General features: G+C 37.2%; 3 protein-coding genes across 3 annotated transcripts in view; 2 read left to right on the top strand and 1 right to left on the bottom strand.

Annotated features, from left to right (window-relative positions):
- LOC140232333 (uncharacterized) overlaps positions 1-2,594 on the bottom strand; it is a 41,353-nt gene extending 38,759 nt beyond the window's left edge. The window contains exon 1 of the mRNA XM_072312468.1: positions 2,446-2,594. Within this exon, the coding sequence (XP_072168569.1) occupies positions 2,446-2,584 (139 nt within the window). The 5' untranslated portion in view covers positions 2,585-2,594. The remainder of the gene's footprint in view (positions 1-2,445) is intronic.
- Positions 1-6,959, top strand: part of LOC140233873 (ergosterol biosynthetic protein 28 homolog) — a 65,596-nt gene extending 58,637 nt beyond the window's left edge. Inside the window, exons 3-5 of the mRNA XM_072313964.1 lie at positions 5,357-5,447; positions 5,996-6,114; positions 6,642-6,959. Coding sequence (XP_072170065.1) covers positions 5,357-5,447; positions 5,996-6,114; positions 6,642-6,736 — 305 coding nt within the window. The 3' untranslated portion in view covers positions 6,737-6,959. The remainder of the gene's footprint in view (positions 1-5,356; positions 5,448-5,995; positions 6,115-6,641) is intronic.
- An 8,594-nt stretch (positions 6,960-15,553) lies between these two features.
- LOC140235153 (uridine diphosphate glucose pyrophosphatase NUDT14-like) lies at positions 15,554-26,152 on the top strand. Its single transcript, XM_072315192.1, has 5 exons — positions 15,554-15,637; positions 20,607-20,650; positions 21,249-21,313; positions 22,188-22,395; positions 24,548-26,152. The coding sequence occupies exons 1-5, from the start codon at positions 15,554-15,556 to the stop codon at positions 24,780-24,782; spliced, it is 636 nt and encodes a 211-aa protein (XP_072171293.1). The 3' UTR covers positions 24,783-26,152.
- The last annotated feature ends 434 nt before the right edge of the window (positions 26,153-26,586 follow it).

Below are 26,586 nucleotides of genomic sequence, written 5' to 3'. Positions count from 1 at the left end.
ACCTATGGTTTGCTTACCTTCAAAAATTTGAATCACTTCCCTTCCCACTCCCTTTGAAGTGAGAAATTTTCTCACGTCGTCCATGATTACATCAAGCTCCGATCACGTCCCGAGTATGTACGCATGAATGCATATTACAATGCATGGCTGCCCGGCATGCACTAAAGGATCTTTGATCCTATGCATAAATATGCACATGAACAAGCGACGCGCTGCTCTTCAGTAAGAAACCTGCCCGTGCCCAAGCAAAGGGAAATTGCCACTGGTGATTGGCTTAGAGTGAACACATGACGGGGAAATTCTCATTTTCTATTGGCCTAACCAATAGCTTTTAATTATGTATTCACTCAGAATTTACTCATTTATCTTTCACTCAGCTAATTGCAAGAATGAACGTTTCACACAAATTTCACTCGTTAAAAGGGTGAAATTCACTCAACAAAGAGTGATAGTCACTCTTGATCGAGTGAAATTTTATTCACTCCTTCCGAGGAGTGAATTATTCACTCGATTTTTATTAGTGAGTACTACAGTGGACTCCCATTATAATGAAGTCCTCTGGACCAGCAGTTTTTTTTTTTGTTAAATCAAAATTTCGTCACAACCGAACAGATAAACAATAAAAAAACATAGAGCAGATAATGTTGCAGTCTGAATTATTACTTCATTGTATCCAGAATTTCGTTAAAACCACGTTCATTATAACAGGAGTACACTGTGTTTCCATTATTAGAGCCAAATGTTTGAAGATGGCTGCCTTCACTATAATGAAGACAGTTATAGCAACGTTTTGATTGAAGGGGTTGAGGTCCCAAAATCAACATCTCAGAAGTGTACAGCTGAAAATCCACTAATGAGTCACATGTGTCTGGCAAAATTTTTTGCTGACAGTAAAGTTATTTTTGGGACTGATGGACCTGAAAGACATTGAATATATGGGTCATTCTTCGCTACGTGAATATTATTGGCCTTGCAAATTACTGTATACGCCATATATTTCGCGAGTCTAAATTTTCGCGAATCAGGAATTCCCAACGATTTAGCAAGTGGTTAAATTCGCGATAGTGGAGTCCTGTACTGCACGGAGAAATGTACACATGTACGTAACATTTACATTTGGGATAGGAGTCAATATTTTCGCGTATATTTTCAATAATTTCGCGAATAGCACCCGACTCGCGAAATTCGCGAAAATAAAAACCTCGTGAAATATTCGGCGTATACAGTATTGAAAGAAAAAGTGTCTGAGAAATGAAAAATCTTTCATAAAGTGGGAAAATCATTTAATACTGGTGCAATCTTTATAGGGTGGTTCTTCATTTAAAATAACATTCAATTTTTAGCACTGCAGTAATAATGCAAAATGTGACGTGACAGAGATGACGCGACGGATATAACATTTTGTAATGTAATATAGCATAAACAAATTTAAGGTTATATGCAACTGAACAAAAAATAAATACCAGTAGTTAAAGGACTTCAAATATGATTAACACCATGCATTTTTAATATTACTTTATTGTTATTTTGTAATAAAGAAAAATTCCATCAACATCATCTCTGTCACTTTTCATGACAGAGATAACGTGACAGAGATGATGGGTCCAACAATTAATGACCTCATATCATCTTCCTAATCCATTCACCTGCATTAAGAACTGTGTGTGCTGGTAGAGGGTATGATCTTCTCTCTGATAAATATATTTGATTTGGTATGTAATCTTGAGGGTTTGGAGATGATGCTGAATAAAGGTACGACCTGGCTTTTGTCACAAATTTTAAAAAATTATAACTTTCTTGATTACAATAGGGGAAAAACCAGATGAGTTCTTCAACTTCAGCATGTAACTGTCATGAAGCACAAAAATCGATACCTAGGGTACCCAACATTTTTCATTAATGGCGCACTCAATGTTCATAACGGAGATGACGCAATATTGCGGGACACACGATTTTAAATTTATTGATTTAATTTTTTTTCTTAAATTGGTTGATATTGGAATATCTTATGGTAATAATTTGATAGTGCGCTCTGAAATGAATTTGAAAAAATCAAAAACGTTTAAACATGCTTCCATCTTGAAATGTGTCATTAGGATATTTATTTGTAGTATCAGCAGGACATTGGGTTTTCAGTGGTACGGATACGGAAAAATTAAAATAATAAGTCAGGATAAACAATTCATTCCCTTTTTTGTATGTTATCCTAATTTCATGAATGTAAGTCATCATTAACAGAACAGAAAGTGATAAAATTACCTTTATCATTTTTTTTTTGTACATATTACCTTTAAACTAGAGGGACACCGAAATATACACTTAGTGAAGAATGACCCATTTATGTGATCCATAACAACGAAAGACATCATCAAAGGAAATGAGAAAACTAAAGATAAATGTCCAGCTCTAATGTCCGTCACAGGAAAACTGACCCATAGCTCTTACCATTGGAGGCTTGGACTTTCTTTGATGCTGTCGTACTGCCTTGTTCTGCCGGAACAAATTGCTCTTGTGCCTTGGCAGCACGTTGCTTCAACTTCATCTTTTTCAACTGCTCTGGTTCCCTCTCAGTGTCCTGTACCATTTCAGGGAGTTGCTCATGTGCCGGACTGTTTTGCTTGGTGTTTGTGAGATGTGAATGTCCATGGACTGTTTCTTGTCTCATCTCCATGAATCGCTCCACCTCCATACATTCCTCCGGTGCCTGTTCAGTTTCCTCTGCATTTATGCACTGACCTGGTACATTCTCAGTGTCTTGTCTTATCCCCAAGAATTGCTCCATCTCCACAAGTTCATATGGTTCCTCCTCTTCTATCATCTCTACCTTTAAGAGCTGCTCTGGTGCCTCTCCTGTGTCTCCATCAATCTCCAAGAATTGCTCCAATGCTGTATGAGTGCATTGTACCATCTCTATGAGTTGCTCTGGTGGCTGCTTGCTATTTTTCTCCATCTGTATGAGTTGTTTCAGGGCGCTTTGAGCGTTTTTCTCTATCATTATCAGTTGCTCTAGAGCCCTGACAGTTTCTTGTTTCCTGTTCACAAGTTGCTCTAGTACCTTCTGAATGTCTCCCCCCATCTTTATAGGATTTGTTTGCCTGTGTGGGTGACTCCTGTGACTGTGAGAGACATTCAAAATTGACATTGAACCAAAAGCATACAAATAATGAATGTTTATGAGTGCAATGGACAGAATATTTCATGAGGTGAAAGATGAAAAACATTTGTTTTATATAATGCCTGAAATAGATCCTTGTCATTTGATGTTTTATTTATAAATTTAGAAAGAGAGATTCTGAGATCGACAGAGTGCTCACTGAGCACTTTCCGCTAGCGTGCTGTCACATACAAACACTGCAAACATAAGCGTTTTATGTACGTAGTGCGCTGGGCTCTTGGCCAGTGTGCAATGGAGCAAATCCTATGGATCAGATTGCACGGTAAATGGAGTCACAGTTGCATGGGTGATTGCGTCATAGTGAAACATGACGAATTATTAATGTCAAACAACCAGTCAAATGACAAGGATCTATTTAGGCGTTATATAAAATTGTATATTTTCTTCTGTAAGCAGTGACAGACATGTATCACAGTAGGGACCAGTATACTATATCACTACCTGTATTCCTGTGGAAACTGATACACGGGAGTTTTATGACATTTAAAAGAAATTTTCCCTCAGTACTTTTTTTTTTCAGACAATCCTAAACATTATATACACACATATCATATAATCTAGGGGAACATCTAGTGAGTTGAGTAATTCTTCCCACATACTGTATATTAGAGCATTGACACATTCATATTCTCTTTCTGATACTGAACAGCATGTAATTCCCTGGCATGTAATCTATGAAGAGGCATACTTTTAAATTTATGAGGATGGGGCAATATCTGTCTTGAAGAGAAAAACAGTATTGTGTCAAGGGAGGGCATTGATACCTTATCTATGCAATAGTTTTATCTTTCTGGATATCATAGCTGCAAACATGTCTCACAGGGTAACCCCATTGTGTTCCATGATTTTGAGATGTATATTGGACAATTTCATTTGTATGTTATCAAGGAACTGGCAAGTATGTGCCATAAGGTCTTTAGTGAGATGTATAAAACCAAGGTGAAAATTGGCATTTAGAAATGGTTATGTACAGCATTCAAAGCTCAAAGTAAGAATGAAGAGTTTTGTACTTACCAAAGACTTAACAAAATAAAAGAAGTTCTAATTCTTGAGGAATGCCATTCTTTCAGCACTCTTGATCTTCCCAATGGATTCTCGGGGAAAACCTTTTCCTTGGAGAAAACTTGACTGCTACTCTGCCTCCTATAGAAGAGAAAGCAGATGTGTAAATACAGTACTGAAGAATATCTATCTGTACAAATACCAACTAACATAAACATTTTGGACAATTGTTTCTCTTCAATCAAGCACATATACATCAATAAAAAAAAAATGCAAAATGCTGGACAAATTATAAACTGTCAATTCACTTTGACCGTAAAGATCTGGGGCACTCGTGTATCATGTAAAGGTGCATCCAGACTTTTGGAGTTGGCACCAAAAAAAAAAAAAAAAAAAGGTCACAGAAAATCCCCAACAAATCTTTTCATGTTTTCTACATCATATGATAAAAAAGTATGCCAAGTGTATGCATGTCCCAGCACGTGTTTTCTTGAAATCCCCCTTTCCTTTTTTTTTTTTTTTAAACTTTCATTTGCAAGAAGTACTTCCTTAGTTGAAAAGTAAAAGGCTCATGAAGTATGCCGACTGCATGCTTGACGCTATAGCTGTGATTATATCTTCTGCTGAGAACCAGAAGAGTGCCATTGCATTCTAAGATTTGAGCGTGAATAAAATCGAAACAATGAAATTTCATGAACTAAAAGCACTATAAGCATTCTTCCAAATATTGGGTAAAATAGTGCCCTTGTCGTGTTGATTTTCAACATCTTATTGAAAATGAAAATAATCTTAAATTTACACCATACTGTGGAGGACATCAAGCTCTACAGTGTGATACAATAACTTAATACCAGCCTAAATTGTGATTAACACTCTTCTGGTTCTCAGCCAACAATAAATTCATGGACATTGATAGTGGAATTCTTAATTAACTTTGTTTTTGACCTAGATTTTATTAATTTCCATCATTCTTATGAGCACGGAGGCCTAGTGAGTCCACATGGAATTATAAGTCTCTGCAAGGTGCAGATATAACTCCACATGACGGAAATTGCACAGACACCTATATTTATAGATATACTCAGACACACATACACACAAACACACACAGCAAACATTTGTGCTATTTCAATGGTCATATAACTCTTCATATTTTTTGTTCTTTTCGCTCATCTGCAGTGAATGCTATATTAGGACGTCTGTTTGGGACTTGGACACTTCTTGCAGGAGCTGTGAGAATGATGTGTGCTTATGACATCAGAAACAGAGCGTAAGCAAAGACATAGATTATTCTCGAATTAGTTTTGCCTGACTTCACGCTTAACGCGTTAGGACTGTAATATTCAAAGCTGGCCTATTTCAACAGTGTCTCTTAAAAGTAATTTGTCGAATTAATTTTATTTGGAATTGCTTCTTTCATATTGCATTCTGTACGTGTTGACTTTTCAAGTACTTATGCAACTGCCAGGTATTCGATTTTTCTTATGGACCAAGTGCCAATAACAAATTAAAACAAAATTAAAATTTTATGCATACATTCATAAAATATACTTTTCAGATATGGATATGGAGCAGCCATGTTCATTTTATGACAATAAATGATATGTATTTTACATACATGTATTGTAGACATGATGCTAAAAAGTTGCTAAATAAGCATAGGAAACACTGCTGTGAATGTTCTTCACAATATTTGTCAAAATGGAGTAACATGAGATATACTCCTAGGCAAGGGCATTAGAATTAATTTGTCTCCATAAAGCAGTTGACACTGATTAATATGACATTGAATGATCTCAATCTCACTATTCCTTACAGGGTGTACGACTTGACTCTTTTTTCCTTCATTCTGGCCTTTCTCCATTTCGCCACCGAGTTTCTTGTGTTTGAAACGGTTGAACTCAGCTTTGGTGTCATTGCTCCTTTGGTTATCTCAGGTAATCTACCATCACTCATCCTTATTCATGTGGCAGACACCTAGTCTTGCAATTGCATACATGTTTGTATCACACTTGACAATCCTATAATCAGTAAGACATCAAAATATTTGCTACTAATGAATATGTCTTTGTATGTAGGTCTGGTATATCTACGAAAAGTTCTTCATACTCTCATCAGGGCAATTATAAAGTGAAGCAGACTTGCTTTGCATATCTGCAATTAAAAAGAAAAAAAGAAGTTTTGATCATACCAGAAACATTCTTGACCACATTGAACTTTCAGTGTCATGTGCCTGTGACCACAGGCCAGATCACTGCTACTGGCTATCGATGAATATGTACATGTACCTGTATATACCCGTACATGTTTATGTCCTTCTCTTGAATGTGCATGTTTCTGAAATTTCTTAGAGGATTGGTAAAAGAGTGATATTATAAAGTAATATGCATTATTTAATACCTCAAGAGGCCTACCTGGGTAACATTTTGTCTAATATGTAACCTTGTTGTTCTGTTTACAATAGGTACCTCAATATTCATGATGTGCCAGGGATACATGTACGTATTTGAAGACGACACACAGAGCATACAGTCCACGGAATCCAAGAAGAAGAAATAAACTTGTCATGCGAAAGTGCATTAATTCCATAGTCATCCCATGCCTTCGAGATACAAAGAATGCCATACCTTGTGTTCAGCTGCAATGAGAGATCAATATCAATGAAGAGTAGGCAAGAAAGCTTTGGGAATTCAATGTTGCTGTAAACCTCCAGTTAATATCGTATCTGTTCCTTGGGAGAAAAGTTGTTTCTAAGACCCTGTTTACAGTGCAGGGCAGGGCCGAGCCGCGGCCGATCCCGGCCTCAATTGCGGTACTTGGCCCCGCAATTTTGTCCGTTTACAGTGCCGGGCTCGGCCCAGGCTTTTAATTCAAACCTTTCAATATTTTGTTGTAGTGGCGCTCTGCTTGTAAACAATCAACTATTATTTGGAGTGCGCTGGTCGCAATTTGGTACCGCATTTGGCCCAGTTTGCGTTTACAGTGAGAAAAGGCTGGGCTAGGCCGCGGCCAAGACTACCTCCAGAGGTTGGCCAAATGCGCGGCCGATTCTGGTACCGCATTTGGCCTTTTGCGCATTTACAGTGCAATGAAGCCCAGCCCAGCCTTTTCACTCACTGTAAACAGGGTCTATTACTACTCTTTCAATTTATGAGCTCCCACTAAAGAAAACCAAACTTCATCCCACCTTCTTTCCCCTTCTGGTCAAGACCTCAAAAATTTTGATTTCCTTTGTTTGAACATACAGTATTGGTATACTTCCACACACTTCATTCCTATATGCTCTGTTATGTTGTTGTTGCTTTTGTTGTTTATTAGGTGATTTGAGTATTTTTTCATTTTTCATTTTTCTCCCTTTTCATGTCAGATTTAAATGTCTGCTGTAAGAAATGATTGTAGACATGTTTTCTTTTTCACCCAAGGGTGCTACTTTGTTGTATATCTTGAGCACAAACAAAAAAGTAGCTGATATGGAAGCATGTAGGGTAGTTATCCCCATTTCTTGTATCGCTGTATTATCAGATACTGCATGGTTGCCTTAGTGTAGGAAAGATTCATGAATGAGTTCCAAAAGTTTCCATTTTTCCCAACTCTGTACAAAACAAAATCCTGTATGACAAAGGAAGTACAAGTCTGCTTAAATTTGAAGTGCAAATTGTATACAAGTTAGGATGATGTCACTCAGGGCCTCTGTAGCAGCATATGAAGTCATGTGATAAACCAGTGATAACCAGTGTTGTATTCAATGGTGAAGAGTATTGAGGACTTTTGTATTTTTTTTTTCAAAGCTGGGTTTCTTGAAATGATGAAGTACAAAAGCTGAAACTAAATGCATTTTGAATCAAAGAGCCTATAGACTTCCACATTACAGAAAATTTGTAAGTGTACTGTGACTTCTGATTTGTTGTACACTTGTATGCTATGTAAGACTATGATACAAATACTACAGCTGGTAATTAGTAGTCTCAACTTTAAAGAAGGTGATCGCAGTGATTCCAGTATCACAAGCAAAAGGCATATAATAGGTAACAATTCATGCATTGACATGATTGTAAATTCCCCCTTTCAGTACTGTTGCTGTACAAGAACATGTTAAAGTTTGTGATTACCCAAATTTTGAGAAATACATTGTATTTATGATAGAATTGGCTTCACAATGGTTTGTTGGTCAAATGCACTTAAAGGACAAGTCCACCTTCATATACATAATGATTGAGAGAACGCAGCGATATTAGTAGAACACATCAGTGAAAGTTTGAGGAAAATTGGACAATTCGTTTAAAAGTTACGAATATTTTAAGTATCTTTGCAGTCACTGCTGGAAGAGAAGACTACTACAGTGTATGATGTCACATGCGTACAACTATCCTAAGGAAAATAAAATGAGAATTTCACAAAACTTTACTTTTTTAATAAAGTGCACATTTCTTCGACTTGCTACTGACGTATGTTAAGGGTAATATTATTCCCCCTGCCTTCTGAAAGAGAGAAGTCAAGTGTTCTTTTGTTATGCGAGAAAAATGGAAATATGTTGAATTTTCTTTATTCTTTCTTTATATCATTGTACTCATGTGACATCACAAGCTATAGTAGTCTTTTCATCCAGCCGTGACTGAGCAGAAACTTAAAAAATTCATAACTTTTGAACGGATTGTCCGATTTTGCTCAAACTCTCACTGATGTGTTCTATTAATATTGCTGCATTCACTCAACCCACATGTCTATGAAGGTGAACTTATCCTTTAAGTGCTGTGTATGTCTTCCATTTGGGTGACCAAATGCAGCAGCCTCTCTGTATGAAAGATTCATACCCGTTGGTAGTCACCCATGTCAAATAACACTCCACACAACAAAATGTAGAATGTATCCTTTTGCAAGCAGTGTCCACGTATGCATTTTTATATTTTGCAAGATGTGATGAGTTCTGTATCATACTGAAGTGTGAAAAAAAAAAAGGTGTGTATTGTATGTCTGTATTTCCAGTGTTTGAGTTTATGTAGAGATGAAGATGATGGAACATACTTTCTATCATTTATTAACAAAAAGGATGCACGTACAACATATATTTTGTACCAGTTTATGTATTAAAATGGGGGTACATAGGTGTGAATTTTTTAAAATGTATTTGGGCATTTGGATGAATATAATAAAAAAAAAAAATAAAAGATGTTTCTGTCAGCCTGTCCTTGGAACTCTATACATCGTAATTTACACAGCAATTCCTCTCTAACCCTTCAGATTTATGTAAATTGTGGCCTTATGCATTGTCACAATAATGTACATGCAATTCTATAATTCTGTGATTTATTTTACAGGATTTTTTTTTTTTGAATAATTTGTTGTTTGTATTGGATGTGTGTGCTTATGATAGAATCCCATTTCAACTGCTTCTGGGTTTGTGTCTGTGTGTGTACATATCATATGCATAAAGGGTGGGAAAGTTGCAATGAAATTTGCAACTTCTTATTCTGTGTTGTACTATCAAAATGTCAGTGGATACAAGAAAAACATTCTTAGCTGAAGATCACATGAGCGATTCAATAAAACACAGTCAGAGCATAACATTGCATAAAACGGTCTTTTTATTGAACTTGACATAATTAATATATGTGACCCTGCATCACAAAACCAACAAAAAGTCGCCAAACATGGAATTTTAGTTGAGGGTAGATTCTTAAAGAGCAGACTCTAAGCTTTAAAATGAAGTATAACTCAATTCAAATGGACTCCCCTAACCTATCTAAATACTAGAAAGAGAGTACACACTCTGGAAAAGTGTGAACTGAGAAAAGAGGCTCTGAAGTACATGGTCTATTCAAGCGCTTAATCTTTAACAAGCTGTGCTAGCTGTGCAATGAAAGGGACAAAACACTGGATGTAAACCACTGGAGCAACAACAATGAAGGGATTATCAGATTAAGCTGAAATTGAGCATGTTCTATTAACACATTCTGTCCATGATTATTGCCAACTTTCAAAGCGGTAGAGTTATCCTTTCAAAAGTTATGAGACTTGAAAGTGAGGAGTGTGTAAAAGATTGTAAGAAATGAAAAGGGGACTCTAAGAGATACCTGATCATTCTATTCTCCCCCAAAAATGTGGCTGTAGAAAAACTGCTGGAAACACACTTTCCCATTCATGTTATGATCCTCAACTAAAGAATAATGTAGAAGAATAGCTCTTTCAGAAAATATGAAAAACTCGAGATTAACTCAGTTGACCCATTTCACCTCTTTTGAGTCCTCACATAAAATCAAGGGGCGCAACTTTCTGTTCATTTTGTGATGCACGGTCACATATGTCACATTGTGCACTGTACATTCACTGATATTTGCTGTGAATTGAGTGGAATATATTTAAGACACTAAATTACTTATAAATGACAAAACTACTGGAATTGAATTCAATAACACCTGAGAGCTGATCTGCATGTCTCTGAAATATATTCACATACAAAAAAAAAAAAAAAATCATTTTGTTACATAATGTATCATATGTAATAGACACTGTAAAATTCAAATCATAACCTCTGAAATATGTCAAATTGGACATGAAATATTGTGCATTCTTACAGGCTGGCCTATTTGGTCACTTTCATGCACAGATCTCATCCATGCAGTGAGACATACATTGTGCTCTCCACGCTTGACAATAATGACATAGTAGTCTTCCAAATTTGGATTACCTTCTTTTTTCTTTTCTTTTTTTGATACGCGTTGTATATTTCTCACTCTTTTTCTCTTTAAAAAAAACCACAAAACTCTCGTTTTCTTTTTTAATCTCTATTTGCTCATTACAATTTGCTTGTTGAAAAGAGGAAAGAAAGTAAAGAAAAAATATAGATTGAAACAGAACAACACTAGGTAGAATTTAATTGAATGATAGATGAATCAAAACTGGGTGAAAGCAAAGACGAATAGGAAGGAAAGAAAGAATTTTACAGGTTGAAAAGGAAATAAAGAAAAAAAAATCATTAGAAAAACACATAAGAAAAATATACTTGCATATTGCATAGGATAGAAAGGAAAGACCCTTGTAGTTGGAGGGAAAAACAACCCATGAAGGAAACAAAGAACAATTTATAGGTAGAAAGTGTATGCAGCTAATTAGGAAATTGAGAAAGTTAGACAAGAGGAAATTACAAAGGAATGATTGATAGGAAGGAAAGGGGAATTTAGGTAGGGAAGACTGGGGTTAATTGTGGCCCCGGGGTAATTATGGCCCCTGAACATAAAATGTATCATAACACCATCTTCTATCTGTTGAAATAGCTCATAGCTGTGGTATGTGGAAGGTCACCTCTTACCACTATAGTATGCCCCAACATTCATTCATTTAGCAATTAGCATCTTGATAGGAGGACCTGTTTTGTCAGTGCATGTCAAAATCACTGAGTAAAAAGTGCACTCTTCACTTAAGAAAGGTAAGCGTCACATCTTGTATTTACATGTATTTCCAAATTCTTTTTCATAATGTTACTTTCTAATGATAAACTTTGTCTAAAGCGATTATAAAACAAATCACAGAAAATTTTATCTATTCTTATAACAAAGGGCCATTGTTTGAGACATGCGCTTCAGGGGAATTGTGGCCCCCCACAGCAAAAGCATTGTTTTGCTATGAACATCTATGGATATATGCAAGAAAGATCGAAGATTTAGTTTAAAATCACAATTAGCATGGTTCATTACTGGGGTTTATCAAATGAGCATACCGTGTAATTATATTATCACTGCAGCTTTGTTTTGGATATTTTCAGGTGAAGGACTCCATCTCCCAAGGTCATCATGCCACAAAATTTAAGACCAAACCTCAACAAATTATAGGCTCTGACTTACACTTTTTATATTATCATAATTAAGATATGACAGATGCAACTAACAAAAGTGAATGAAAATGGGGCTGCAAAGCCTATAAAGCCTTTGGAGTCATTACATGTAGTTTTGTTAATCAGTCATATGTTGTAGAATAAACTTTTATATAATTCATTGTTTATGTATTACATTTAGACCATTGACTTCCTTTGTCCAGCGTATCAGGACAAATTGTGAATTAGCTGAAGTTGGATGAACTTGACTCTCTACATTAATCTAAATGGATAAATTAGGCTTGCTATGATTCGGAAATCATTTCTTTACATGCTCTTATGTAGTTCATAGTGTATTACTCTCACTTCATGAATTATTTCATTTACTATATCAGTCTTTATAAAAGGGGGCCACAAATACCCCAACCCATGGGGAAATCATGGCCCCACAAGATCATAACTTAATTGTAATTAATATGCAAACTAAAAGTTTCAGGTTTATACTTTCTTTTGGATATTAAATTACATTGACTGTATCAAAGAAAAGATAGAAAAGAAAGAGAAAGATATACTTGTAAGGCCTAAGTTGATGCACACACTCGCATGCACACACTCAACCGCTTTGAAGCTATACAACCACTAACGCAAGACTTGGCCGACTAGGAAAAGAGAAAAATAAATTTGAGCTTTTCAACGCACCATAGAAAAAGCCGCTATGTGGCTACATTAAGACCAAGAAATGATTGACTCTAGTGCGTGCCCTGAGTGTATAGTACTGTGCTTGTGTACAGAGGAGCATTTTAAGGGATCAAGATTTTCCAGGGATTTTCCAACACTTGCAAATACTAAAAGTGTTAAACTTAACTTCTATTCCACTTTGGAGACTTGAATGCATGTATTTTAACTGAATAACAAGGGTGGATTTGTGCATGTTTGGAGACCATTTGACAAACAGACCTGTGCAAAAGTAAACTAGCGCCTAAACCCTGTCACGGGGGCGCTGTAACTAGTATGTCTTGGGGTCACTGGTGCGATTAAATAGTACCAAGACTAGAAGTATTTTCAGTCATTTTCATTTATTGGCACACTGCGAGTTCATGGTGGCTCATTTGATCATGGGATATGACACTCAACAGCTAGGCATGGCAGGTAGAAAATCTAGACCCCATCTACCAATATGGCAATAATATATCACGGGTGACCTGGGGGGCATTTCATGAAGGAACTTGTCGGATAAAATGTCCGACAAGTCAATTATTTCCGACAAGTTAAGAGAAATCAGCCAATCAGACTAAAGAATTTCTCAAAACTTGTCGGATATAATTGACTTGTCAGATATTTTATCCGACAAGTTCCTTCATGAAATCCCCCCTGGTCCTCCCTATCCCTATTCAGTATTAATTACCTCCGCCAAGGGAGGTTATGTTTTCGTTACCATTGGTTTGTGTGTTCGTTTGTTAGTTTGTCTGTGTGCAAAATAACTCAAAAAGTAGTTAACGGATTTAGATGAAACTTGCAGGAAAGGTTGAGAATAACACAAGTAACAAACGATCAACTTTTGGTAGTGATCCAAGAATTTTGGGGGAATTTATGAAGGATTTATATTTTGGCAGGTAGGGTCAATGAACTTCGTTGAGTTCAGGCTGCGCGTATTTAAGGTTTGTATGCGCGCACACTTAAGTGCATGCTTTAGTTTCTGCTAGGGTGAGGCGCACCCTGCGCGCAGCTGAGGCAGGGTTTATGAAGTAACGAAGCGAAGGCTTCTATATTGGGGAAGCAAAGGCTTCTATATTGGGGAAGCGAAGGCTTCTATTTTGGGAAATCGGGCGACTTTCAGCACACGATGCTATAATAAGTATGTATGGGTGGCAATCACTCACTGATAGTGATATCTCTATAGAAGAACAAGGTCGGTGGTGGAAATGAGCTGCATGCTTGGCAGTAGCCTGACCAGACCGCTGTGCAAAGCACAGCAGTCTGACATGTACTGTACTAGTGTTAAAACGTTGTAGACGACCGTCGCTTTTGACGGCAAGACCACAAAAAATGTCTTATTTTACGCAAGTTTGATTTTAACAGTAATACCACCCACCTATATCGTATGTATTTTGCTGATGGTTGAGTTGAATTTGGTATTTCGTTGGTATCCAAGCCTTATTGTTGAATTTTTCGGAGTAGATTGTGCGATGATTCACAAAATCAACGAACTACCACGGTACGAACGTTCAACCCAAGGTACCGTGGTAGCATTTTAGTTACGTACGCCCGTGCGTTTCGTGTGTTACATAAAGCTTGTCGTCTTCTACGTACATGTATTTCCGCGCGTGCTGCTCTCATGATTTGACGTCACTTCCGCTCCGACTAGCTCATCCACTTCCGCTCCGACTAGCTACGTTATAGTATAGGAGAGTGATTGCCAATCAATAACACGCAGAAGATGAGGAGTGAAGCAATACGGACACTTACAGACCCGATTTTAAGGACGGATTTCGGTGGGTTTTTGACGTAATTAAAAAAAATATGCATACCGATTATTGAATGATTATCATAGATTACGGGGATTCCTTATATTTTAGTTTTCCACAATTAATAAAGATATTCATGAAGGAAACATACACCCACCGCTGAAAAATAACGTCTGCGAAGGAGTAGACATGCAGCCACTGTCGCGAAGCCACAGCAGCTGCATGTAGTTAGCTTGGCAGAGTTCTGCGCTCTCAGAGTGCTTCTCTAAAAAAAGTTTGTTTAAATTTATTTAAAGTGCATGACTGCCGAATTGGCATCATCAGCATTAATTCAACAACCAAGTCTTCACCTAATTTTATTTTTATGTAGAGCTGACATTCAAGATGTTAGTCCGACCGTCCGTTCGTCCGTGTATAGGAACCTTTCTAACAATAGGCCAAGAGATTTAAATGGAATTAGAATAAGCCCTCGGCTAAACGTTGAATCTTCACACCTCTGTGAAGTCAGCTCTCCTCTCCGCAGCGCGCTCGGAACTATCCGGCCTCCCGCAGGCCCACGTCACGGCCGGCGTCCGCGTTGGCTGGCCATGGCGTCAACCCCGAGACTGTGCAAGTGGAATGTGGCAGGCTGTATGAGCAAAGAAAGAACCACATGCTCTTCTTCTGGTTAAGTCTGCCTCCTTCAGTTAGCTGAAGATTCCTGCAGGTTGCACTAGCAAGCCAAGGTTCATTTTCCTGAAAAGAAACTTGCTAAATGAAAGATTCGTGACTTACCTGTCTGTAAATGCATCCAAAAGGCTGTTGTTGTTGCGCGTATGTGTTTCTAGCAAAGAATATAGAACGCACGCAGTTCTACTCTTGGTTTCTAGTCTAGTAGTTCATTCGGTGGTACTGGTATGGACCACCAATGCAGCAGACGCGATTGAAGCGATCGCCCTCTACGTCCACCCACGAGGTGATGTATGTGTGTAGCGCTAGCGTGAAGATACTCAAATCTCCTCCCGATCCCCACGGCCACCACATGTGAGTGTGATCTTTATGGTTTTATGTTTACATCTCTCATCAAACGATCTTTGATCTCAATCTGCATCGGCAGCTGTAGCAATGGCTGACAAGATAACGGACGTGAATGTGTCGTATTGCGCCAAGTCGAATTATGTAACAGCCTTTCGGATGCACTATAAACAGGTAACAGTTAACTGTTAGGGGTAAAGAACACAATTTAGCAGGTAGATAGACATGATAGAGCTATTTAGTCATGTTAATATTTGCAGGAAAATGAACATGCACTCGTTTCTCGTGCGTGTTATAAACCCCGGACTCGACTCCGGAGCACTCCTTGACTCTTGAGTAAGTTGTACAGCAGCGTTGGGGCTTGACCGACAAGTATGTCTAAGGCGAAAAACTTCTCATTTATACTAATAATGATATTTGCTGGGTCAGTTGGGTCGGGTCAGTTGTCCCAACTGACCCAGCAAATGTCATTATTATAAATGAGAAGTTTTTGGCCTTAGACATAAAATTTTACTTTTCGGTCAACGTTAGGGCTGGCTGGTCGCAGTTAGCACTCATGCAGTGTCGATCCCTTTGCCTTGAATGAATTCTTCATTCATCTCAGGTCAGTAAGAAGACTGTCTTAAGACCAGTGAGCATGGTCAGATGTTTCTGTGTGTAGACCTATGTTTAATGAGCTGAGGTTCAAGGTACTGCTACTGGACTGTAAATGACTCTAGATCATAGATGCATATAGATGGAAGAAGAGCTGGGGGGGGGGGGGTAGGGCTGATGAACTGAGTCACTGCACTGGAGTAGCGCAGCCCGACCAGAGGCTGTGCAAGCAAAGCAGCGTTGTGTACAGCGACAGCTCGACAGTTAAAGGTCCAGTTTACCTTTGGGAGCAGTGATTTCAAAAATGTTCAAGATATCACATTTGATGCATATGTGTAGGTCTGTTGTATCACAAAACATCCTACCACATAAAATTTTTGCAATAAAGCCTAAAATATGAGGAGATATCAGCATTTTTCTCAATAAACCATAACTGTATACGGTTTAGTCTGAAAGCATTCTTATTATAACTATTGTTCACATTTTGTGTATTTAACAATACTTAACATCGATTATACGGATTCAAATTTTTACAGTGCTTGTTTCTATCCCTAACTCTCATTTTAGAATTATTTTAAAGCACTAATGTTGGGTTTTTGTTTCATCTGCAAATGGTAAATTATGCCTTTAATAACAGGATTGTGTAGATAAACCAAGGTAGGAGGTACTAGGCGAGCTCGCCTAGTACCTCCTTGGATAAACTGAATGAATTCAATGAAACCATTTGTCATTTGCCATTTGGCTGCAGCGAGGAGAGAGCTTCAGAGACCTAGAGAAGTGTAGTAGTTGTGAGTAGGTGTGCCTACTGTAAAAGTGGAAATTTTCACTGTGTTGAAATTTTTGCGCATTTCGTGCAACCAGAAGAAACTAGCGCGAAAATAAAAGCATGCGAATATCTTTACTTGACATGTTCCTGTGTGTGATGTCTTGATTCCGCGGAATTAAAAACATGCGAAACTCTGCTTGCCCGACCAAGCGCAAAAAATTAGTTGCGCGAAAATATCCACTTTTACAGTACTGCACTAGGCCTATATACTTCTATATTAGTTCTAAGTTAGGTAAATTTTAATACCTCAGGACTCGGGTACAGACTTGACCGAAAGATCAGTCTGTATTATTTTAGTCGAGAATACGTTTCACAGAAACTAGTAATGTTAGAGTCAAGACGTTAATTGTTATGTGTGGCTTCACAGAATTCCCTCTTGAGAAAGACTATGAAATTAAACAAAAAAAAGGGTTCTAAAACGCAGATAGCAAAACATTCTGTAGCACTTATAGGCCTAGCCTAGTTACACTGCAAAGTACAATGTGTAGGTTACTGCTGATTAGGTACGGTACCTAAGGTATCAAACCTAGGCTGTAAAGTAGGCATTCTCATACTTTATGTCCACCAAACTCACCACAATGAAAATGAATTGAACATTTACTCTTTCCTTGCTGTGGTTGTGAAAAAAAATATTTCCAGCGCATATTAAAAAACATCCAAAATTTGGAAGGAAAAGTCTTTATCTTTGCCATTGGGAAATAGCCGCAGTCACTCTGGCAAAACTTGAGATCACGAAGTCACGAAGGGGGGGGGGGGTGACATAAAAGAGACAAGAATAGCTGCCAAGTTTAGGCTATGCTCACAAATTTATTGAGATAAAGAGAGGTATATAGCCATGCTATTGAGCTGAATTCATAATAGGAAGACAATAGGTGCAGCTTGAATTGAAAAAATGGGGAAAATTGGATTTATACATTCTGGTTATCACAGCCAGGATTATCATCAAATATGGGGGGACATGAAGTATGAGTACCAGTGTAATGAGAGAGATGAGGGTAGCTTTCAAAGCCACAAACCTTCTACCCGATCAATGCAAGAGACCTAGTTTTGTTACATACAGAAGAATGCAAGATGATGACCCTTGCAGTGCGAGTGGAGGTTGTGCATTCCTGACCATGACTTGATGTACTTTTGTTTGTAGGTCGTGATACACACCTACAAACAAAAGTTTTTTAGTTACATTTTTTTTTTTTGGGGGGGGGGAGACAAAGTATGAGTATAATCAGAGAGATGAGGATAGCTATTTAGATTAAATGAAGCTCTTGCAATCAACAGATAAAACAATTAGCCATCAAGTTTATAAATTGGTATTAGATGGTTCAGTGCAGCTTGAACTGAAAAATTTGAAAAATGGGGTTTGTAAAATATACATGCTGATTATCACACCAAAGAGAAACAAATATGGAAGGATACATAAAGTATGAGTATAATAAGAGAGATAATTACCTCTGCTAAGGAAGGAACTTATGTTTTCATCGACATTGGTTTGTATTAGTTCGTTTTTCTGTGTGCAAAATAACTTTTGCAACAACTCAAAAGTTGTGGATGGATTTTTATGCAGCTGGCAGGAAAAATTGATAATGTCACAAGGAAGAGATGATTAAGGATTTTGTTATCTTTTTCCAGATAGGGTCAGTGAACTTGGGAGTTCAAGCTGCATGTACTGGAGGTTTACATACGTGCACTAAAGCGTGTGCTCTATTCGGGGGAGCTGGAAGCTGATGATGTAAACAGAAAGCTTTAATATTCAATTAGGAAATTGGATGATTTTCAGTATGACGTGATGGGTGGAAATTTCAGTGTAAATGCTTGGCGAAGGCTTTTACTCTCACAGTGCTTTTCTAGTTGATGAATAAAATAAGATTTAGTTACGGATGAACAACACCAGCGGATGAATATGTTAATGATGAGGACCGACTGGTGGCACTGAAACTGGTGAGAAATTGCTACTTGATAAATAGGCCTACATGTGTATATGTATATACTTCTTTTCTTTCCTTTTTTTTTTTTGGGGGGGGGGGACATAAAATACGAGAATGCCCAAATTAGGTACAGACTAGTTTATTCAGTTGATGCTTATGCCAATCCTGCACTGCCACTGTTCAGCTGCCATAATGCCTTTGAGTGTCACATCAAATTGTGCACTGCTGTATGTGTACTGTCCACCGTCTAAACTAGAGCATGTTGTATTGGCGTAATGGGCCATATGAAAATGGGTAAGTAGGTCAATTTTTTTGATATTGTTCATGTTGATTTTTTTACAGATGCACTTTGCAATGAAGCAAATACTGTACAACCCCATATGGTGAAGTACAAAAAAAAAAAAAAAAACTTGTGCAGACAACGCAGTTCAAAAAAAAAAAAATTATGTGCTGCTACTACACACGGATTAAATAAAAAACAAACATAAATTGAAAAAAACAAAAAACAAACGAGAGTTGTGAAACTTGAATGAGAACCAGCAAATTACAAGAAAAGATGGCGACTGTGCCAGTGCTATAATGATTGCACTATCGATGTTGAAATATTGTGCTCTCGTGATTGCAATAGATTCACTAGGGTCAGGAACATTTTTAGGGTTGGTCACATTATGCCAATACAACTTATTATTTTTCTTTTTTTGGCCTTACGTACAGTGTAAGTTCACAACTCTCTAGACTTCATACTGGAGACATAGAAATCTAGACTAGTGCTGTGTACAGCTAGACCTACTTGTTTAGCTGAGGCGGAAGTCTTCAGTCAGGACTCAGATTGTGACAGATTAGGTTACTGTATAAGCTGTTATTTACATGAACAGATATTTTTCGCGAAAGAGGAGATCAAGAACATAAATAAATAGCCAAAGTTACAATGACAATTGATCCTCCATTCAATTTATTGTCAATGGAATGTATGAAATCATTTCTCTTGTCAGTGATACAAATTATCTGATGCTAGATATGTGTACATCACAGACATAATGCAAGAAGAGTGCTATTGAGTACCGTATTTGGTTGTAAATGTCTTCATGATTATTGTTACAATATTAGGTTCTATGCATGAAAGAGTTCACTAAATTATTAGCAGTGTAGTGGTTAGTAGAGTGCGTGTACAGCAGCAGAATTAAGCAAGTATTCGTAAACAAACTAAATGTGCTGAATGTTGGTAGGCTGAAAACAATTCTAAAGACAAAATTTGGTTGTTGTCTGTATCCATGTTCCTGGAACTGAAAAAGCTGTCTCTGTGATATTCAATTACAGATCAAGTGTGGCCACCCATAGCCATTACAACTTTTGCAGAGCACTCCCGTTATAACAAACATGGTTATAACGAAATTCCAATTACAACAAAGGAAAAATTCAGGCCTCAACATTATCCACTCTATGTATTTTTATTGTTTACTTGTTCGGTTATAAAGAAATTTTGATTGTAAAAGAAAACTGCCAGTCCCGAGGACTTTGTTAAAACGGGAGTCCACTGTACAAGCTCTGCTGTGTAGTTAGATGATCAGCACTATGTCGCAATAGCAAAGGAAGTACACATGCTTTGTGAGGGCAAAGACTTGATTGCAACTAGCTGACTTCTACTACTATGATAGTAAATTGATTATGCAAAGATCAATGGCTGATGTATTGAACAAGCTCATGACTAACTGCCACTCTTTATAAGGGCCCTGGCCAGATACATGTAGTGCCACTTTTGTGCTTCTCACCAAGATTCATGTTCATTTCACTCCCTTTTCAGGATGGAGTTCAGAAGGCATGGGATTACATCAAAGGCCATGACAGGTAAGTCATACTGTATATATGAAGATAGCCTTGCCAGTGTTTTGTACCTATCACTATCATTATTTCTTTTCTTTTCTTTTTTTTTTTTTGGGGGGGGGGGGAGGGGTTGATGTGTCTTAATATTGGCTGGTGATTTTTATTTTCTTTTTATCGTTATAAAAAGGTGTTGTGGCTATTGATGTATATCTTTTTGGTTGCATAGCTTTGTCAGTATAAATTGATCAACACGTTCAGTGATGTTCGCTTTTACTAACATGATTTTCAGTCAAGTTCAATCTTTATGTATCAAATGTTTTTGCTCTCCAGTGGTAAGGCTACTGGTATAAATGTTTTACAAGAGAATGATTTTTTTTCACAGTGTGTATACATTATGAACATGTACATTGATTTTTTTTTTTAAAAAAGGAGAAAATGTGCCATTGTATGTGAATGGATGTACTTGATACATGTTATGGCACGTCAGGCTAAACACTGCATATCTATAACCTTTGTAATGTAACAGTCCCAATAAGCAATCAAACTGCTGATAGAGTATATATATGAGAGTACATAGAAGTCAAAGAATATCTTTTTCTCTCTCCCTCTTTGTCATTTACAGCATTGCCATTCTTCTGTACAACAAGGACAGAGATGTGTTCCCTGTAGTGAGACAGTTTCGACCAGGTAATGCTCTGACTTATAGATTTAAAGTCAGTTCAGCTATTCTGTCTATCAATCAAGTCATAACTATTCTCGAGCATGTCTCATGGGCATGGCTCTTGAGCCAGAGTATTAAGTATTCAAGGAATGATTAGACAAGGACACTTTCTTTGAGGGCAACTTTGTTGCTGAGAGATATCCTTCCATGATCTCTTATAGAGTGATACATGTATATGATTTCCTCAAATGATGGTGGTTGTAAAAAGCATTCTTTTGATCATCAAACATACAGGTAGAAAATTTCAGTGTTAATAATGTTGTACAATCTTAAACCTACATAACATGGCCCCTCAAGGGAAACAAAAGTTTGACTTCCATTAGATAGATGACCACCACAGCTTGGTGGCTACTTTGAAGTCATAGATGTAATATCTGCAGTAAATGTCCCTTGTCTGTCTCCCATTATATTTTATGCAAAGAGTTATGAAGCATTTCACTAATTGTATCTTAGAAGCAAATGAATGCAGTGTATCATCTGTACTTTCTTGTATTTTCAAGAAATGATCTGTTTGGCACTTACAGCAGCCAATATGAGAGCTGATGGAACACAGGCAAACAGAATAGGCACAAGTAGTACACCCACAAGTGGGACTCAACTAGGAATCAGGAGGAAATTACCAAAGTGTAGAAAGTTCTTGTTGGAGAACAGCTATAGCAAAGGAAGTCATTCTAGAAAAACAATGGAAAATAGTTTGATTTGTGGAAGGAGCTCTTGTTTCACTAATCTGAGGACAGTTGGTAAAATTTTGAGATAAGTGATACCTAGAATTCTTTGATCTCAGGGAGAAGCAGAGAGGTAATACTCTTAACTGTTGCGTTGTTCTTCTTGAACACACAGCTGTGTATGCTGCAAAGGTGAAGGCCTTCACAGATGGCCAGAGCATTGACACACAGAAACATGGTGGTGAGTTAGGGATGACGCTGGAACTCTGTGCCGGTATCATGGACAAGGAGAAAGATCCGGCCGAGATGGCCCAGGCTGAGGTTCTGGAGGAGACTGGTTACAACGTGCCCCTAGAATGTCTCAAAAAAGTCACAAGTTTTAGGTTAGTGTCCTGTGACTGCCTAATCGAAATGGTTGTCGCAAGCACAAGAATAAATGCTTCATCTGCCAGCCTTTGTTTCTACTGATGATAAAGTCAACCTTGCATACCTGGACTTTCGCATTTGCCAAACAGCACTTATAACAAGGCAAAACTAAAGTCAAAACTTTTCCTCGTGTATGGGGAAGCCCTGTTATATAGTGAGGTCATTGGCACTGCAGATTTTACCTCATTAAACTGGCACCTTCTAAACGTACTAAAAAAGAGACCAGCTAAATATTGATAATGGAAAATTAGGACCGCTGAATTCGCCTTGTTTAAAGCAGTACCTCCTTGTAACCAAGCTTGTTTTATTGATGTTTCCCTGCATTTTTTCCTCTTTGGGATTGCGACGAAAATCAACATAATGTACAAAACTGTAGAGTCAATTTATCAAAGAAATTATCATTTATGGTAATTCATGCCAATGTACATAATGTATTGCTTCATGCTAATGTACATAATGTATTGCAACAAAAATCAATTCACACATTGACATAATGTACATAACTCTAGGATTGATTTTGATTTTTTTAATGGTCATTAATGCTAATTATTGCTAATTTATGCATGATGTATGCATGAAATCAGACTATTTGATATAAAACACTATAAATCAAGCTCCAAAAAGGCATATTTTGGGTATAAATGTTCTTTTGATTATCCTTTAATAGCAAATGTGAGTTAAGGAAATTGTGCCATCAAGAAAAAATTCTTAATAATGTTATTATCATTTAATTTCTTAGTTTTTTGTTTTTGTTTTTCAATGAAATTTATTGGCTACACTCTTCCAAGCATGAGAATATGTTCTGAATCGATTTTAATCAATAAAAGCAAAAAATAATCATGCTTTAATGAAATTAGACTGTAATCACAATTTGCATTGAAATTGTAAATTCATTCACATTTTAAGGAATTTTTGAAATTTGAAACACATGCCAGGGTGTTGCAAATTTGATGTCGAAAGATGCAGGAGACTCCAAAGGAAAAAAGTTATGAAAACATTGCGTCTATTGCATTGAGCGATGGCATTAGGTAGGACTAAGCCTTTCACCAGAAAAGTGGTCCCTTTTCATTCCATTTTTACTATTCACATCTTGAATTTACAACTGTGACAAACATGCAAACAGTTGTCATTGCATACACATACACACACACACCATTTTGAACAGCGATAAAAAAGTCTGTCAAATGAGTTGAGGCAAATTTGATGCTTGCGGAAGGCAAAGTCAAATTATTTTTTTTTTTCAGTTCTGACTGAATCGAGGTAAGCAAATACTATGCTTATTACAGTTGTGTAGGAAAATGCTTCTTTGCCCAATGTCCTAACATTGTTACACACACACACACAAGCCTGCCATAGCTAAATGCCATAAACACTCATGTATAAGGCACACCCTGACTGTGGACTTTGCACGACAAACCCCCCCCCCCCAAAAAAAAAAAAAACAAAACAAAACAAAACAAAACAAAACAAAACAAAAAAACAAAACAAAAAAACAAAACAAAAAAAAACCCCAAAAAACTAAAAACTAAAAACAAAACAAACATCGACACAGGTACTTGCATTTGTGTGTAAGGCACATCCCCAACTTTCGATATTTTTCAGGACAAAAAAGGTGCACCTTTACATACATGAGTGTTTACGGTAAGTGAAGTACAGTTGATTACTTCAACTGTTTTACATATAAATACACTGTCAAATTAGCTTTGTTTATCTTTAAAGCACTCTGTATCTGTTTTCTATGTTTCCAGATGTGGGGTTGGCACAGAGGGCACAAGGCAGACATTGTTTTATGCTGAAGTAACTGACCAAATGAAAGTCGGCTCTGGTGGTGGCTTAAGGGAAGAAGGAGAGATGATTGATGTCGTTGAACTCTCTCGCAGTGATGCCATGAAATGCATCATGGATGAAAGTGTGACAAAACCAGTTGGCATGATGTTTGCCTACATGTGGTTCTTCTTCAAGAAAGATGAGAAGTGAATAGAAATATGCAGTGAGAATAACAATGGTCTTTAACAGTGATGATAGTGTTCAGCAGCACAGAGTGGGGGGTTGGTGTTTTTTCCAGGGTTTTTTCCTACAGCCCCTTGATTTTTTTTTTCTCCAATGCAGGACTGGGGTTGGTGTCAAGGGAACCCTGATGACGCTCTTTTATGCTGAAGTAAAAGATGAAATGAAAGTCACCTCTGGTGGTGGACTAGCAGATGAAGGGGAAATGATTGAGGTGTTTGAACTTCCTGGTAAAGATGCATTGAAATGTATGATGGATGAAAGCATAACCAAGCCAGGAGCAATGATGTTTGCCTTCACCTGGTTTTATTTCATGAAGGACAAGGAAGAATCTTGAACCATAGTCTGTATGCCTGTACAATCTATACTTGGAACAATGAAGGGAGACATTTTACTCTGTGGCATTTTGCTGGTAGTACAAAAGTAAGATAGACATTCCTTATGTTGTAGAGATAGTGTAGTGCATTCCTTTGAAAATACATGGGTAAGTGCTGCTTAATAACTGTTTTTGGAGGGAATAAAAGTGCAGTGCACAAGAAGTGTGCATTCTAATCTGTGTAGATTTTGTTTTAAATTTAATTTCAGTCTTGTAGATAAGGTAGAGGTGCTAACTCAGTTGGTTCTGTAAAGTACCAGTAGTACTGAGACGTCTAGGCCTATGAGTAGCCCTCGTTAATTTGCCTGAAGTAGATTACTAACATAGATAAATGTATTTTCAAGTATTTTTCACATGCAACATTGGCAGAGAGTAACTGCTAATGAATTGAAGTTCATCAGCTGTAAACCACCAAAAACTTTTCATATGCAATACATACCAAGATAACTGTTGTATTTTTAAGAATGACAAGAAAAATGTATTTCTTTAATACTGATATTGTGCAATGTTGTGTCAGATACACAATATGGTTATACTTTGTATAGATCACAAATTATGACTTGAAAGCAAGTGTCTTTTCTTGATATCATATGCAATGATCAACGAGCAGAATGAAAGATAACAAATAGAGACTGAAATCCAAAGGAGAGTCAGAAAAACAGAGGATTGTCATCCATTTTGGATTGATAGGTGAAAATGACAATTGTGTAAAAGTGAATAATTGAAATAGAAATGGCTCTTTCTAATGGTTCGTGCATTTTTTATAGTAAGTATGGACACTGCGTTGGTATATTGGTTGGGTGTGTACATACACATCATTTTGCAATTCTGTTGCTGTTCCACTACAGGGGAATTTTGCTATACTAAGCTGCATGGGACCACTGAATTGTCCTTTTTTATTGGGTATCTCCTTATATAAGGACAAAAGGAAAATGTAAAAGAAGAATGAGACCTGCAAAACTACCTCAATACATGACTTACATGTATCTCATTATATACCCTACTTCATTTTGAAGTGAATGTGCATTGCAAGCACAACTTTTTTGGCTTAAACAGCACATTTTTATTATGTCCCAGTTAGTCAAGGGAATGCACTCTTGTGTAATGCAAAAGTGAACATTTATTTCAGTGGAAGGTTTTTTGGTTTGTTTGTTTTTACACAAAGTCAACTTGTGTATAGTCAGGCCTTGAATCTTTTTTGTACAGCCAGATTCTGTCAAAAACCAAAGAAGTAGAAAGGAACAGCAATGTTAAAGATTTGTCAGGTATTGAGGAATCAAATTCCTGATGTGTTTCTCTTCTTGAGTACTGTTATATTCTGTTGTGATCCCATTTTTTTTTTGTATGTAATTTTTATACCCCCGCCACACGTAGTGTGAAGGGGGTATATAGGAATCACCGTGATGTTGGTCGGGTGGGCGGGGGGGGGGGTCGGTCTGTCTGTTGCAAAATCTTGCGTTGCGAACTCCTACAGTTTTGAAGCAATTTAAATGAAACTTAGGGTAAATGATGATATTCAGGAATAGATGTGCAAGACATGTTTTTTGTGTTTGTCGGACAATGCGTTGCCATGGTAACCATAATCTTACCAAAACCTTGTGGATTGAATAACTTCCATAGTATTTAAGCAATCAATTTCAAAATTGGTATCTATGATGATCTATAGGTGTAGTTATGCAAGACACTCTTTGTGTTTGTACTTGACAAAGCGTTGCCATGGTAACCGCATGTTTTCTTCGAAATCTTGTGGAGTGAACAACTTCCA

Source organism: Diadema setosum, chromosome 1, assembly GCF_964275005.1.
Source record: "Diadema setosum chromosome 1, eeDiaSeto1, whole genome shotgun sequence".
NCBI lineage: Eukaryota > Metazoa > Echinodermata > Echinoidea > Diadematoida > Diadematidae > Diadema > Diadema setosum.
This window is presented reverse-complemented; position numbering and strand designations above follow the sequence as displayed.

What these genes read in the sequence shown, in the direction of transcription:
- LOC140235153 (XM_072315192.1), top strand. Translation starts at nt 15,554, where the DNA reads ATGGCTGACAAGATAACGGACGTGAATGTGTCGTATTGCGCCAAGTCG. An exon ending in TACATCAAAGGCCATGACAG is followed by an intron (nt 20,651 to 21,248) that starts GTAAGTCATACT and finishes TGTCATTTACAG; the next exon opens with CATTGCCATTCTTCTGTACA. An exon ending in AAAAAAGTCACAAGTTTTAG is followed by an intron (nt 22,396 to 24,547) that starts GTTAGTGTCCTG and finishes TCTCCAATGCAG; the next exon opens with GACTGGGGTTGGTGTCAAGG.